This window comes from Gadus macrocephalus, chromosome 9 (assembly GCF_031168955.1).
Source record: "Gadus macrocephalus chromosome 9, ASM3116895v1".
Classification (NCBI taxonomy): Eukaryota; Metazoa; Chordata; class Actinopteri; order Gadiformes; family Gadidae; genus Gadus; species Gadus macrocephalus.
The window spans coordinates 13357179-13373764 of record NC_082390.1 but is presented as its reverse complement, the minus strand read 5'-3'; the positions used below and the strand labels follow the sequence as shown (position 1 = coordinate 13373764).

The 16586-nt window shown below is 43.3% G+C and overlaps 3 protein-coding genes across 4 annotated transcripts; 2 read left to right on the top strand and 1 right to left on the bottom strand.

The window, feature by feature from the left end:
* Nucleotides 1-4: 4 nt before the first annotated feature.
* Nucleotides 5-4431, top strand: agk (acylglycerol kinase). The gene is made up of 14 exons (XM_060060880.1): nt 5-250; nt 365-404; nt 509-588; nt 695-770; nt 853-978; nt 1203-1297; nt 1418-1487; nt 1814-1893; nt 1977-2034; nt 2161-2308; nt 2768-2865; nt 2980-3050; nt 3159-3243; nt 3364-4431. The coding sequence occupies exons 1-14, from the start codon at nt 141-143 to the stop codon at nt 3496-3498; spliced, it is 1272 nt and encodes a 423-aa protein (XP_059916863.1). The 5' UTR covers nt 5-140; the 3' UTR covers nt 3499-4431.
* Nucleotides 3878-10727, bottom strand: dennd11 (DENN domain containing 11). Its single transcript, XM_060060879.1, has 9 exons — nt 10349-10727; nt 9977-10076; nt 9586-9744; nt 7966-8119; nt 7552-7690; nt 7210-7341; nt 6908-7058; nt 6586-6654; nt 3878-6461 (listed from the first exon to the last, which is right to left on the bottom strand). Exons 1-9 carry the CDS (start codon nt 10725-10727, stop codon nt 6266-6268), a joined length of 1479 nt encoding a protein of 492 aa, XP_059916862.1. The 3' UTR covers nt 3878-6265.
* On the top strand, nt 10678-15894 carry wee2 (WEE2 oocyte meiosis inhibiting kinase). 2 transcript variants are annotated; one of them, XM_060060873.1, is made up of 12 exons: nt 10678-10812; nt 11505-11762; nt 11863-12092; nt 12486-12546; nt 12956-13125; nt 13263-13384; nt 13485-13631; nt 13959-14060; nt 14145-14230; nt 14359-14529; nt 14662-14810; nt 15346-15894. In XM_060060873.1, the coding sequence occupies exons 1-12, from the start codon at nt 10726-10728 to the stop codon at nt 15512-15514; spliced, it is 1752 nt and encodes a 583-aa protein (XP_059916856.1). In that variant the 5' UTR covers nt 10678-10725; the 3' UTR covers nt 15515-15894. The 2 variants fall into 2 exon arrangements, with proteins under 2 accessions (XP_059916856.1, XP_059916857.1); XM_060060874.1 differs by lacking the exon at nt 10678-10812 and adding an exon at nt 11241-11344.
* Nucleotides 15895-16586: the final 692 nt, after the last annotated feature.

Here is a 16586-nt window from a genome sequence, read left to right as displayed (position 1 = left end):
CCTCTTAATTTACTTCCTTGTTTCGACCAGAGTGACGTTTCGTGTTACATCAAAATACCCATGCGATTTGTGCAGTCTTCAATCTATGACCGCTGTGACATTTATTGCATATATGATAAGTTTCCTACATTGTAAATGAAATGGCTCGCGTCGTCAAAGTGTTTAAGACTTTGCGGAATCACTGGAAGAAGTCCACGTTTGCTGTGTGTGTTTTGTCTTATGGTGGACATTGGCTCTATGGAATACATTGGTAAATCATGCAGTTCTTCAAATCGGAATCATAATAGATTATTAGCTTACTATATATTACTACCGTTAATCCACAGTCTTCAGTGCTAATATTGTTATACGTAATGTGTTTTAGTGACAGCGTTCTGCGAAGGGAAGCTTGCTTAGAAGCCAGGGTAAGAAGGGCGTTTTTTAATTTGTAACAGGTTGTGTTTCATAATTGGGTTAAGGATTTCGTTCAACATTTTCTTATTCAAAGTATTTACCATCCCCGTGCTAGGAATTTGGACGTCAACAGATATCACCACAAGAGCAGCTCAAGAAAGCAACTGTTATACTGAACCCTGCAGCATGTAATGGGTAAGATAATGCATATCTTAAATTATCTTGCTAAGAAAATAGAACACCCTTTCATTCGAGACTTATTCTGTTTCTGTTTATTGAATCGCACTTCTGTTGTCCACAGTAAAGCCATCAAATTATTTGACAAGAATGCGGCTCCAATTTTACACCTGGCCGGTGTGGAGATTACACTTGTCAAGGTAAATAAATAAAAGTCTTCCTTTTCAAACAACGGTATTAATGATCACATTAAGTAACTGAAATATGTTTTCGACCCTACAGACAGACTTTGAAGGCCAAGCCAAGAAACTGATGGAGTTCATTGAGCAGACAGATATGTTGATAGTGGCTGGCGGGGATGGTACGCTCCAAGAAGTGGTGACCGGATTACTACGAAGACCGGATGAAGTACGAATAACCTTGACTGCATGAACCATGAAAGTATGGCTGTCTGATATAATAATGGTGGAGAAACATCACACACTTACAGTTCAAGATGTAAAATTAGGGTTCACTTGCATGTTTGATAATAGTATTAAATTATATATTTGAACATGCAAATCAGACTTGGATTTAAAAGCATAGTAACGTAAATTTGATACTTATTACCATTGTGTCCTTTTTGTTTATAGGCACACATGTGTAATACTCCTATTGGCTTCATTCCACTGGGCTCTAGCAACTCGCTGAGTCCAAGTCTTCATCTTCTGAATGACAACCGGGTTAAGTAAGTAAATTAGGAGATTGTCATTGAGTCCATTACTGATAGTGACCGCAAAATCATTCTCTAAATTGTATATGTCCTGGTTGTTAAGCAACAACGTCCTCTTCCACTAACCGTTTTCAGACACATCACATCAGCAACACTCTCCATCCTGAAAGGAGAGACTGTGCAGCTTGATGTGCTGGAGATCAAGGTGAGGTTAACCTATTTTTATTTTATTTGTATTTGTATATTACATACAGCCGATGTTACAACTTACTGCCGATGTTATTATTAACTGTATTTTTCTTATATTTCATTAAATTCTGGGTGAATAAAAACTGCTTGTGGATTTTGTTGAAGAAAAAAGGAATCAATGGAGTTTGAATTCGAGGTTAAAATTATATTGAAGGAATTTTCTTGATGATCACCTTAAACATGCAAAAAATATTTTTTTTATTTTATCAGTGAACCATGAGATGACTGTCCCGGATAATCAACAATGCCTGCCCTTATGTTTGAACCTTGTGTCTGTTGTAGGGGGAGAAAGAGCAGCCAGTGTTTGCCCTGATGGGACTGCGATGGGGTGCGTTCAGAGATGCAGCTGCTACTATCAGCAAGTAAGAGTGTTTAACACAGACACAACACTTGAAACACTTGCTAGGATTATACTTAAAATAACGTTGTCTGTGTGTTTTCCTAGGTATTGGTATATGGGACCATTGAAGACAAAAGCAGCACATTGGCTGAGTACTCTACGGGTGAGCCCTACCGTTGTTATTCATTATCAAGATGGAGGTCAACGTACAAGCAGGAGCGATTAGAGAGAAAAACAGTCAATTATGCAGCATTATCGAGAGCAATGTTGACTTGAATGTGTTTCTCAGGAGTGGCCCCTTGTACGCGAGGTCTCGCTGTCCTACCTGGAGCCCACGCTTCGGCCCGCTGAACTGCCAACAACAAGGCCACCGAGGGCCAGTCTGCCATCCCGCATCATGCGCAGACTAAAGAACTACTGGTCCCCACCGGTGGAAGGTAACAGGATGGATGGATGCGGTGTGTGCTGTGATCATGCTCCTGCTGCGAGTTCCCCCAGCATCACAGAAAGCTCACTAAAATGTTTTCTAATCTTGGTCCATAAACAAAGAGTGAACACACATGCATGTGTATATATATATTATATATGCATAACATACAGGGAGAACCCTTTAGCCGACTCTTATACAAAAAGTCTCTGTTGTCTATGGCAAGAGCAGGCCGCGTAGATCTTTCGGTGTGTGAGTATCCTGTCATGAATAGGAAGAAGGGGAGTGTCGTTACACTGGGATGCATACATTCATTTTTTCATACCGTTCATTCAGCCACAGAACTGTTTAATTTGAGTTCCCCCTAGATCAATCCACGTATGACAACCGCTGATAAAACATAATTAGCTGGTCAAACCAATGTATGTATGTTGTTTCAACAACCCCTCCTTTGTTTGCCTTCATTCAGAAACTCCGAAAGTTGAAGAGCCGGAGAAATGGACGGATCGTGAGTTTTCCACGCTGGAGCTGCTTATTCATACACACAATAAAAACCCAGTGGAGAGGGTGAGTAACGAAATTATTCAGCATATCGATGTTACATTCTTAGTTGAACAACCTGTCCACCGTATTACATCTTCCTAGAAAGGTAATTCTCATCATTGTTTTTTATTTCCTTAGCGCCTTTATGACTCATTGATGATCCGTGCAGAACCAGAAAACTTCACTGTTGGAGAGTTCATTGCTGCTGGGTCAGTAGCATACAACAAACACACATGCCTAGTCAGTAAAAAAATAAATGTATGGTAGGAAAGATGAGAAGCAATAGTATAATGTCTTCGTGTCTACTCCTTCCACAGGAATGAAAAAGAATCGGATCCAACGATATTCACTGAGAAATCCACAACACTAGAAGCTAGTGTTTGCCAACTGAAGCTGCCAGAGGTCTGATTCCTACAGCCCTTTGAGCATTCATGGTTACTGTAAGAAAAGTGTAATAGACTCTGTGTTTTGTTTGTATCCGTCTTCTAATGTCTTCTCCTTTCCCAACACTTTCCCCCACAGGATGTTGGTGGCTTCTACAACATCGACAATGAGGAGTATGATGCCATGCCTGTAGAGGTGAGGCTGTTGCCCCGGAAACTGCGTTTTTTCATCAATGCAGAGCGCAGGGAACAGCTTCTCACACAGGCACAATGAGGTAGCAATCTACCTCTCAGAAGCTGATTAAAGCAGGAAAAACAAGAAAAGGCTGCAAATAAATATCTGTCTTTGAGCTTCTGCATGAATACTACATAACATGTTAATGTTTGTTTGCTCTGAGCAGCTGTTGAACATCTAGCTCAAACCATTAAGTTATTAAATTCAATTAATTACTTAAGATATACTTGTGTATAAATCAAAGGACCAAGTTTTTGCAGCCATTACATATTTTGCAAGGCTTTATCCTGTTTCCAATATCCCATTATTGTAGCTCAGTTGTCAAACCATCATTCAATTGAGCAATCTTCTTAGGTTCTCATACAATTTCTATGTGCAAGGTGCGTTATTCAAATGATACACCCAGTATGAAACATCATAGAGCACTTTTATCCAAGAAAGAGTTTATTGTTTTACAATGGCAGGACCGTGGACCTGGCATGAGATGAAGTGGTTAAAGTGATGAGACTTACATGTTCTATACCAATGTCTCAAAGTGTTTCATGTTAGTTAAACCATTAAAGTTGCTAATGTGAGTCTGGCTTATTTCTCTTGAATACATTCAAGAAATGAACCGTAACTGTATAATGAGGTGTGGTGACAATAATTGTGCGTTACAAATCTGCTGTGTATTGACATTCAGTGGTGTGGCAAACAGTCAAATACTTATTTACTAATGCTGGTACACATCTCTGAGCAACTCAACAAAGAAGACCTTTTATACAGTGCTGTGTGTTGTGTACTTTCCTTCCCTGTTGCATACACCTAAAATTAAACATTCAGTTCAACTGGAGGCAGGTGGGTAGGTGTGAGGAACACTCGTCTTAAAGCAAATATTTGACGAACGCAGTAGTCAATCATTTCACAGTAGTTATAACGCCTACATTTCCTTAAGGCCCACGTTAACCACACCGAACAAAAACGGGTTAAGTGCCCGTTTAAAAAAAGAAAGAAGATTATTTTAGCACAGGATAATGCCGAAATCCTGGCTGTACTTTTTAATTCTTTCGTAAGTGACATGACCAGAAGCCTTGATGAGGCTTCAGGTCATCAAGGGTGGTTATTTTTTTCCCCATCCTTCTAGAGCAGAGATATATAGGAAGGACCAATAATAACAAGGGCCCATCAGCACATTCGGAGGACCACTCTCCCCCTGTACCCTTTGCCTGCACATGACATCACCGGTTCCCCCAGGCACACAAAGGAATTGTTGTCACACAGACGAGTCGCCAGGGCAACTGACACTGATCAGCAAGACATTTCCAACAGCAATTCTACAAAATGTTTGTTAAAAAAAAGGGACCGATACATAACTTCTTAGTATAATCCAGTATCTAGTACTATAATACAGTCTCACTGAACGAGTGACGTAATAAAAAGCCCCGCATTCAGTATTTCTTCAGCACATGCAAGACAACCACACAGAAGATAAAACACACACACACACACACACACACACAGCCACTCCACTTGAGGACGACTTGTTGGCACAGACCATCAATACACGGTGACCAGGATTCTCATTTGTGTGAAATACTGGGCTATAAACACAGCACAACATAAATTATTATAACTCTTTGAGAATAAAGGCATGTTCAATAAGAAAATCCTCCAGTACTGGAGATGGTGCAGCATTCATGATAACAGTGCTCATGATTCACATTCTTACTTAAAATAATAAAAAAAAAAGGAACATCACCGATCACAGAAAGTCAAATGAAAACACAATGCTAAACTACAACTACGAGCACCCTCGATAGCAGAGCCGATACTGGGCATCACCTGACTGAACACGCAGCCACGGAGCACACATTATCTCAGGCTCGTGACTTTGCTTTATATAGAACAGTCATCTTGTGGAGCAGAACATATTTACTTTATGATAAATAAGCGTTGCCTATCGTACGTTTAATACACTATTGTATTATTCTATTCCTATCGTTTCTTCTTTAAAGGCCAGTGGAATGAGCAATTTAAAAAATAACATTATTTTACTTTCTCAAGAACAGAATGTGTCATCCAAAAGTTAAAGAAATGTATTTTATTAAAAGATGTTAAACGACATCTTACGACAAAGTGTTTTCTTTGTGACGAGTATTTAAAGCACACAGAGCTCCATGGCTGTAAATCCTCACCACTGGCAGCACTCTTTCTTCAGACTAACGACTAATGAGATTAGTGGATACTAGAAGCGATGCGTAAGGTGGATGACAAGGCACACAAGCAAACCATCCAATCTACTGGAATGTTCCTCCTCATCGAAACACTCTGAGCTAGCAAGAGCTAGCACGCTGCACCCCAGGGTTCACAACACAGCTCAGCGTGAGGTGGGTGCCGTTGTCGTGAAAACACTAGAAATGTAACGGCGGGTGATTGAAGACGTGACAGGCCGTCAGAGCCGAAGACAAACCAAAACAAGGCTGCTTACCGGGTAGGTGTCAATCCGCCACTGTGTATCCAGCAGAGTGGTCCCCCCCCCCACCCTCCTTTAGATCTCCCCCAGTATTAACAACAGACTTGGGATGCTCAGAAAACGAACAAATGTAAATACAGAGAGAGAAAGAGAACTAAGGACCTAATGAGATGGGAAGCGATGCCCACTCCAGGGTTGAGGCAGTGTCTTATGTGACCGAGGATCTTCTGGGGCCTTGAAGGCATTATATATCCAGTGGCCACCCCAAACCACAAACACACACACACGCACACGCACACAGGGGCCCCCCCACACCCCATCCAGGTGACCTGGCGCCTGCCCATCAGGAAGGGCTCAGGGACAGCAGGGGTTGTCTATGACCAGCATGACGTCGATGCCGTACACCTCCAGCAGATCCACCAGGAAGGAGCGGTCGCCCTGGGGGTCCAGCCCCATGGCCCTCACATGCTCGGCGGTCAGGATGGGCTCCGAGCTCGCCGCCACCTCCCCCAAGATCTGGAAGATCCGGTCGTTGAGCTCCATGAAGAACCTAGAGCGAGGGCAACGCCAATGCATTAACCTCAGATCGCGGTGGGAGCCCGTTGCACGAAGCATACCATTCAAAAGAGTGGGATGAGAACCACTTTATTTCAGGCTTTTAAAAACACACTCACAATATGAAGAGGTCCTCCTCGTTGGAGGAGCAGTCCCCCTCCACCTCCTGGGAGTACAGCAGCATCTGCCTGAAGAGACCACAAGCATCAGGCACCTGTACACACCTATAGCTTATAGGACGACCAATTCCAATTCAGTTTAAGATGCCTTCATTTTGTGTCTTTAAATGGCCTTCAATCCATTAGTGCAGTAAATAATAAATCAACGGCTATAAATTAGATAGTCAAATATTGAAATCATGTTTTCACACAATATTCGCATTCTGTTGGACATCTGTTAAGTCCGGTTTGGCGGACATCTGTAAAGTCCGGTTTGGCGTACCTCTGTTCACTCAGCTTGGCGTACTTCTCTTTGTCCGACGCGTTCAAGCGGAGCAGCGGTTGCAGATCGCTCCGGTGGGTCTTCACGTTCTGGTTGTCGACGTAGACATCATACAGCTCCTTCTTCTCTTCAAAGATCTTCTCTGTGGTGCCTGCCACACAGACACAGACACAGACACAGACACAGACACAGACACAGACACAGACACACACACACACACACACACACACACACACAGTAAATGTCAAGTCATTCCAACCACACCATACACAACTAAAACTAAAACATATGCGGAAACTCACAAGCCACGTAGGACAGCTCCGTCCTCAGGGCCGTGATGTCAGCGATGTTGACGTAGAAAAACGGCCTGAGCTCAGGCACCGCCACACCAACCCCCAGCAGAGAGACGTTGGACAGACAGCAACAGCAGTACACTGAGGGAATAGGACCAGCATATTGGAACAAGTAGCTCACGGCACAGCATGGCTGTGAGTGTAAAAAAGGATTCTGGCGGTGTGTGGAAAGTGTAGGAGTTGGAAGAGTAGTGAAAGAACAATGTTTAATAACCAAAGCCGGCTATGCTAAAGTCAATGATATGTTTTGGCCCTTAAAAGGCTTTCAGGGTGCGTGTGTGTGACTCTGACCTCTGTAGCAGACCACGCCCACGGGGGGAGGGGAGAAGATGAGGATGCGTTTTCTCAGCAGGGCAAACTTCCACAGGACCATGATCTGCTCCCCGAAGAAGCGGATGAACTGGGACATGCAGCCCGCTGGGTGGGTGATCTGCATGAAGGAACCCTTAATTACTCATTTATTAATTGGAAAAGCCTAACCATGTCCAAAACAACCTTAATTGACGTTGTTAAAATCTAAATAAATAGAATAAATGAATCACATTTATATATTCATTATATTGTTTTTTATTTTATTTCATCCACGCTTGGTGTCACACAATTTCGCCGTTGTTTAGGATCCATGATCAATGACATGGAATAAATAGCGTAGAGTGTATGGGGAAAAAGGTTAAGGGCCGTGCATCAATGTGTGCCAGCTCTGACCTTCATTTCCGGGTGCATACAGCGACTGATATTGGTCACGCTCCAGGTCGGGCAGGAAGTGACCTGTCCGTTGGCCAGCGGAGGAAGGATGGCCTTTTTGTCCTCATAGAAGGCCTCCAGGGGGGAGTACTGGCCGGGACACCGGAGCTGGAGTCTGCAACACACCGCAGTGGCTGCTTCACAACGTGGTACTCTTACACTCAGGCACGTTCAGGGTCATGTGTCCATTTATAATTGAAGGTTGGAGAGTAGAGGGTTAAAATAAACAAGAAGTAGCAACAGGCGGTCTAAAAAGGCTTATCAGTCGATCCATTACTCAATGCCACAAGAAATAGTGGTGTAATCCTGACGCAGTCTAGCCACTCTTGACACAAATTCTCAAGATCAAAGTAGCGGAAAGAATCTATAATACCTGTTTGTATTCCTCAGGTGAATGCGAAGCCTGACCCAAGAACATCTACTTATATGGGCAGTTTGTGGGAGACTCACACACGCACACTACTGGAGACCCACAGCAGGTCTCCAACAAGCTATAACAATACTCAAACACTTCCACTAAATATGATCATGAATTAGCTCTCAGCAGGGCCAGTTCTTACTCAACTCACTCACACAAAACACAACACACTGGACTACAGAGCCTTCAGCAGGTCCAACACACGCTGGACTACAGAGCCTTCAGCAGGTCCACCACACGCTGGACTACAGAGCCTTCAGCAGGTCCAACACACGCTGGACTACAGAGCCTTCAGCAGGTCCACCACACGCTGGACTACAGAGCCTTCAGCAGGTCCACCACACGCTGGACTACAGAGCCTTCAGCAGGTCCACCACACGCTGGACTACAGAGCATTCAGCAGGTCCACCCCACGCTGGTGTAGAGAGTGTTCAGCAGGTCCAGTGAGTTCATTCCCTCACTGCATTCCATGGTCATTTAAAGTGTTTGTTCTGCTCTTCTCCTGGTGTATTTCTTTAAGAGTGTTGTTGGCCTTTCGTGAGAATATATTGCTAGTTGGCTTTTGCATGTGTCAATTTCTGCCCTGGCCCCTTGATGAATGTCTAAGGGCCCCGACAGCCTAAATGCCTTGCACTGAATTGTAACAACTAATGTCAAATGTTTGAGGCATCCGCTTGTCTTTAATGCAGATTTCAAATATGTTCAAGAGACACACTTTCCCAAACACATAAGAACAAATGATATCAAATATGTTTAAGACAAGACTCTTCATAACTACAATACAATAGCAGTTTAAGCCTCACCAATAAGGACACAGCCTTCTTCCTCAAGCGGTATGAGACCAACTGGTAGTGTGTAGTGAATGGAAAAGCAGAAACGGTTTTTGGTCCCTTTCTTGTCAACGTTTTACAGTTGAAACAAAAGCTATGGGCAAATAAGCTCCTGTGACCATAGCAGGCTTAGGAACTTAGGTTGCATGCTTTATGGATGAGAGAACACAAACAAGCAATCAAGGACGAAGGGAGGCAGGAAGAAAGTACATAACATCGTGCATGCAGAGATCAGGCCAAAGACCAAACAGACTGACAATCAACACAGAAGACCACAGACGGCATTAAGCACACATTCACCGCAGCCAGCCGGACACTTAGGTAAACACTCACCTTACTTGGTTCTCCAGGAATTGCATGTAGCGGTACAGGAGGGTGTAGGATGGAGACAGAATACCCACAGACTTCATCCGAGCACCACGCTCCAGCTCACTCTCCACAGGTATGTTGGCAAAGCAGGCCAGTCCGAAGTAACAACCTTTACGGAAATATCTACCAGGAGTAGATAAACATTCACGATAAGAAATGTATGAACGCATTGTACTGTTAATGTGTATTACAAAAACTCTGATACTGATCCAGACTCCAGAGACCTGTTGCTAATAATACTCATTATTAATGTGTATTAAATGAGTAGTAGTATACTACTGTTAATGAGTAGTAGTATATACTAATCATAATAATAAGCATCGATAAGCTTAAGGGTTTGGGATAGGATGCGTACATGAAGTCACTGGTTATCCGGTGAGAGCCACTGGCAATCGATTTGAATTCCACTCCGTCAAGATCCATATCCTGGGGCAAGGACCATTCTACCATGTTGCCTGTCATTCAGAAGCACAATGCAATAGAAGCAATGTCAGACTTTATTCACTTTGTCCATTCCTGACTTACTTCCTGTATAATTCGAATTCAAGGACAAAAAAAGAGAAGTGAGAATTAATGAAAGTAAATCTAACAAGTGACAACTACATTACCTCACATGTCAGACTGTGTGTTACACACTACATGCGACGTCATCCTGTTCAATTGAACATGACTCAGTCAACTTTGTTGTAGGATTTAACAGTAGGCCTACCAGCCATACTACTTTTACCTGATCTGGTGTCGAAGGTAACGACGAATACAGCCACGATTTGATCCTTTTCCTCCCACTGCTCCTTCACCGAGAGGCCGATATGATCAGCAGCACCCAGGGACTTTGCTATATCCCACCCGGGGACAGAGTGATCCACTCGGAGCCGGGGTGGCCTGCCATCTCCGCTGGAGACCACAGCTGTTACATTTGGACCCCTTGTGCTAGCGGTGCCCCACCCTGTGCGAGGCGCACTGCTACCCTGTGTGCGACCGTCTGGCGGGGAAGTTTTCTCCGATGCATTTTTCTTCACGGGTGACGAAGGAACCGCCTGGCTTGGTACGGGTGGTGGGATCTCCTCCCAGTCAAGCAGCCGAGCCCGATCCGACTGCTCGACCATGGTGCTGTCGAGGAGTCCAAAAGGAAACGACACGAACTCAGCTGAGACAAGTAAAATGAAGACCCGCTCCGAGAAAACAGTTACGGCAATACCATGATTCCCCGCTGCTCTGATTCGGGTATTTGTAAGCGTGTCACATCCACAGAAGGAAGGGCTGCCTCCCCCTGCCAGAGTCAGTGTTTTGATGAGGTCACACACTTCCGCTCACGTGGGCTACTTCATAATTAATGAAGGCCCAATTCTTCTGTGTACTTCTTTGCATTGGCCTCAATTAACCATTCACCATTTATAGTAAAGTGCATTAGGTCAATTAACGCAATACAGACATCGGTATTATATATTATATATATTATATACAGAACTGGTCCGAAACTTATAGGTTGTAATTATGTGAAATCTGAAATGCAAAACAAGTAGGCAATATTACAAGGTTTCACCTGACAGGCATGGACGATACAACGCGTCAAAAGCATACGCTCTCCTCATTTGTCACGTCGGCGTATGAATTATTTATATTTGGCCAATCGGATGGCTGGAACTGTTAAAGGTGTGGCGTGATTAATTGTTCAGGAAGCTATTAACGTACCCAGCGCGAATTTCAAGCGTGGTGGTTTTTCGTGAGTATTATTGTCTTTTTACGTTTCTTTGAATGGGTCTGACATTTTAAATTTGGAGAGACGCTTCTATTCGATTGACAGTATGGTTCCACGGGAACTATATTGTCAAGCCTTTTGCGCGACTAATTGTGTTGTTACTTATTGTAACTACTTTGAACAGGCCCCGAAGATGACGATGTTGTTGGATGGGATCACCCAGCGGATAGAGTTCTGTAGCTCCGGAGACGATGGAAGCAGCAGTGATGAAGTTTTTGACTACTGCCTCTCTAGGAACTCCTCATACCAGAGTTCAGGCTCTGCTTGCAGGACCCCCAGGGTGAATCGCCAACGCAGTAGAAGTATCGCACAATCCTTCAGCCCTATCCCTTACACGGCCTTGAAAAATCTAAGGCTCTTTGACTCTCCAAGTACACCGAAGGTGAAGTTGAAATCAGTTACTTTGTACTAACTAGCCAAATGGTTTGGCCTGCATGCAGGCTGCCTGGGTGAAAAAAAAATAATAATTGTTTCCTCAACAGAGTCTTCTATCTAAGTCGTCTGATCCTCACTCCATCTCCAAGTTAAGAGTTGGTCAAAGAGTCCTGCGATCGTCCCTTAAGTTTGCAGACTCAAGCCTTGGGAACAGCCACACTCCTGATGTCAACGTGAACCCCTACACCCCCAGCACCCTTACCAGAGGCAGTGAGCCACACAAGAGGAAGAATTTTAGAAGTGACGACGATGATTATGAACATGAGTATGCTCAGAGGTGAAATTGAATCGCATCACCTTGCACAATGGTTCCTTACATTCGGAGCATTGCACTTTGTGCGATCTTAATCTGTCAGGGAGAAGTAGTCAATGTGCACGACATGTCACAACAAGAGACTTTGTCTCAAGGGCCCTATCTTAATCAGTCAGTCTTTAGTTACTGCTTGTGTACCAATTGGTATGACCGATGTTATGACCAGGTTTAGCACAACAAACGCATGTTAAAAAAATGTCTGCTGCTGTCCTACATATCATAATTGTGCTATTTTATGTGTCCATGGCCAGTCTTACTCATGGTTTTAAATGGGATTTAATAGGATTGTAAACAGACCACCAACAGGTTTTGTGTAGGCTCTGCCTCCTGTGTGACTAAAGGCCAAACTCTTCTCAGATTGAAACACACCCTTGAGTCGTCTGAGGAGGAGGATGATGAAGCCTTCCTCCCGCCAAAGGTAAATCTATTTATCACTTTGTCAAATTGAATTTCTATTCTGATCTCATGGACCCGTTTTGTTTTCATCATACTTTGTCATTTGCTGCCTCCACACTTCCTGGCTTTCTTCCGAAAGATTCAGGGGACCGGTTAAGAACCCAGCTGTCGGACGTCCACCCACTGCATGAGTCAAAATGTTTTTTAGGCATGGTTGATCACTGACAAATCTGCTGTTCAAACGCATTTTTTGCATAGATGACACTCTGTTTTGTGTTTATTATTTTAACATTATGTTCTGATGTTCCAAATATATATTTGATGTCCACATGGGTCATCTAATTGAGCTGTGCTGAAACAGTCTCAATGTCTCTCCTTTCTTCATGTTCTTTGTTGTTGTCATAATCTAAGTCTCTCCATCTGGTGGACAGAGGCAGGCTGTCCAGGCCTTCATGCTGTCGCGGTACCAGAGTGAGTTCTTGGAGCTGGAACAAATAGGAATGGGGGAGTTCGGAGCCGTCTTCAAGTGTGTGAAGAGACTCGATGGCTGCTTTTACGCCATCAAACGTCTTCGCAGACCGCTCGCAGGATCAGCAAATGAGTGAGTCATCATCGGACCTTGTATAAAACAGTCTTTCTTACTTGACATTGTCTTAATTGCGTTGAGTTTATTATCGAGACTAGAGCTCCTGGGCTTTAATTCGTTGCTCTTCATGCCTGCCTTCCTATCTTCCTCAGACAGTTGGCTCTAAAGGAAGTTTACGCACACGCCGTTCTTGGCCATCATCCTCACGTAGTTCGCTACTATTCGGCATGGGCCGAAGATGACCACATGATTATTCAGAATGAATATTGTGATGGTGAGCTGGCATTTCACTGGGCAGGAATCACAAAATGAAACCAAAAAGCATGTTTGTCTTGTTCAGCATCTTGTGTTCCTGGATGGATTTGTTGTCCCAGGTGGAAGCTTATACGACTCCATTGTGAAGAAGGAGGCCCAGGGGGAGCTGTTCTCAGAGGAGGAACTCAAGGACCTTCTCCTGCAGGTGTCCTTGGGTCTGAAGTACATCCACAGCTCAGGCCTCGCCCACCTGGACATCAAACCAAGTAATTAGGGTTTTAATGGCTCCTTTTCTATGTGTGTCTCTTGTACTACAATCATGCTGCTAAAATTATACACTTGATGGTTGAAAGCCAATGTGTGAGGTGTATTGTCTTTACTTATATTAAATGACTCCCATAATTAGATTTTCTTTTGTGTTCTACATCCTAAGGTAAAATAATTCACTTGCCACTAAGTCAATGGCTGCTGGCGTTAGATTCTAATTTAACTGGCGTTGACACTTCCATGCACTTGGATGTGTGAGTATTATAGACTTGTGTTAATAATACAACAGATGACAATTTGATTGGTTTTATTTATATTTTTTATAGGCAACATATTCATATGCCAGCAGAACGGCAAAAGTGCAGAGTATGAAGGGGACACTGATGAAGAAGATGGAAGCTTTTCAGCAGGCGTCATCTATAAAATCGGTATAAATGTATTATTGTCCATGTAATTCGTTCTTTTAATGTTTTTGTACCTCAATGTCACCCACTGCATGACATTTTGTGCAGGGGACTTGGGTCACGTGACCAAATTCACCAGTCCAGAAGTTGAGGAGGGAGACAGCCGTTTTCTTGCCAGTGAGATTTTACAGGAGGTAAACTGGTTGTTTTAACATCGGTACACACTACACATCCTCATTATGTAAACTTGCCACTACAAACACGTCTTTGGCATGGCCTACAGTGCCTCAAGCATGACCTCTGAATGCTCTTGTTTCTCTAGGATTATAGCAATCTCACTAAGGCAGATATCTTTTCCCTGTGTCTCACTGTGCTGCTGGCTGCTGGTGCTCCACCTCTGCCCCAAAATGGAGATGAATGGCACAGCCTGAGGAAGGGTCAGTTACCAAGCCTGCCCATGGAGCTCTCTACTCCCTTCAGAAGCCTTCTGCAGGTACTCCCTTGCGGGTCCAACATCATAATTTTCGCTCTTTAGTTTCCTTACTTCCAGTAGTGCAGGAACCAAATTACCTACATGGGGAAAGACAAAATGGTGTCCTAATGTGTACATGTTTCTGTTTGTCAGTTGTTGCTGGATCCTGAGCCAACCAAACGTCTGTCCGCTCGAGCGCTGTGCAAGCACGTCGTTCTGAAAAAGGAGCAGACAGGGAGACGTGCCACTGAGCTCCGTATAGAGCTCAATGTGGAGAAGTTCAGGACAGCCATGCTTGAAAAGTAGGAACGGATGATATGGTGCAAATACAGCTGTATCCTAAAATCAAGCAGTGGAAGGCACAGTGTGTGTCTAGCATTTAGTAAAATCTAGTCGCACAAACTTGGCAATAATCAAATATAATATTCATAAGTCTTTTCATTTAGTGTATGATCCCATTAAAGCAAGAACAAGTACCAAACACAATGTATAGCTCTATCAAGGAACCTCACCACTTGGCTTCTCGGAATAACATGATGGCCCCTTACACAATGCAGGCAATACAGGCCACCGCAGCTTCTCCTTTTTCGTTCTAAAGGCAGGGAGGGGTTGCTACAGTAGATGCTGCTTGATACTACACACTTCACCCTAAGTCATGGACGGTGCAATAAGATTCTCTCAACAATCATAGTAATCGTAACTCCTTGCATGCATTCATCGTTGAATACTTAAAGTCAAATGTGTTGGTTTGGGTAAATAATGTTGCCTTTTTTTATTGGCAATAACAAATGGAGGAGGGACTACCTCACACCGTTAAGTCCATGTGCTCTTCTGCAGGGAGCTCCAGGAAGCCCGCTCAGCAGCGCTGTCCCCAAAGCAGGTGCTTCCTGCAGGCCTGCAGGGACCGACCAACAGTGGGTCTCTACTGAAAGCGGGGAAGAGGCTGATAGGTAGAAACTCAGGCCGGCGATCCATGAGCTTTGGCTGTCCGGGGTCTGCATTTTAATTAACAGCGTGAGGATTATGCTGGCCCATTGGACTTGGGAAACGGCTCCTCCTTGTGGGCCATGTCTGTAGTGAGAATTTAACAGTACCTTGCAGCAGAATTTTTTTTTTTCCGACTAAATGTGAACGTAGTCCTGATGGCAATATGAGAACGCCATCTCCATGCTCATTCATTCATTCATAGGTGGTGGCTGGCTCTCGTCAAATTATCTGGAGGAAACTTCCAGGACATCATGGAAGTTTGTAATTCTCACGAACTCTGGCAAATCTTTTGAGGGCTACATTTAAACTAGACCGACTTTTATAACAGTTTGTAACACAAGCATGTCCTATTTTTGTTTTACTCTGTAAATAAAATTTTAAGCATTTTATCAAACATCACATTGTTTTTTTTGTGTATACTGCTAAAAATATTTTAAATGTCTAGATGAGTATTTGTCCGGAGAGTTTTAGTCATCTGTTTTAAAAGTATTAATTTGAAGTCCTGAACAATTTATAAAGGTTATTTAGGGTAAAGTTTAATTCAAGATATTGTGTAGATTTGTTCCTGGTGAAAAGTTCAAACCATTTGCTACAAATGTTATCAAACACGAACTTAAGCTCTATAGAGGAGGCCAGTATTTGCAGACCTGCACGTAGCATCCTGGCCCATTTTGGGATCTGAAGGACAAGAGAAGCCAAAAACGACTGGCTGGGAATGTGGGCAGACATCAGCAAATGGGTTTTAATGCTGGAAATACCATCATGTCAACAATAATGTCTGCTGTAAAGCATTGTCCAAATTGTACTTTGAAGGTTTCTCTATAATTTTGTGGATTTCTAGTTTTCCTTTAATGCAGTGGACCAAGACCTACCTCAAGCAGAAGTGAAGTCCACTCCAATAAATGCATTTTCCACATCATTGTGATTGTGAACATAAAATGTTAATGGTCTTCAGATATTATGAAGATCAAGTGCAAAGGATGATCCATAATACAGATGTCTAACAAACACCCCATTGAGCTAATTGTAATGGAACTAATTATAAAGCTGTCAAACATACGAATCAATACATGTGTGTGATGATTGATTAC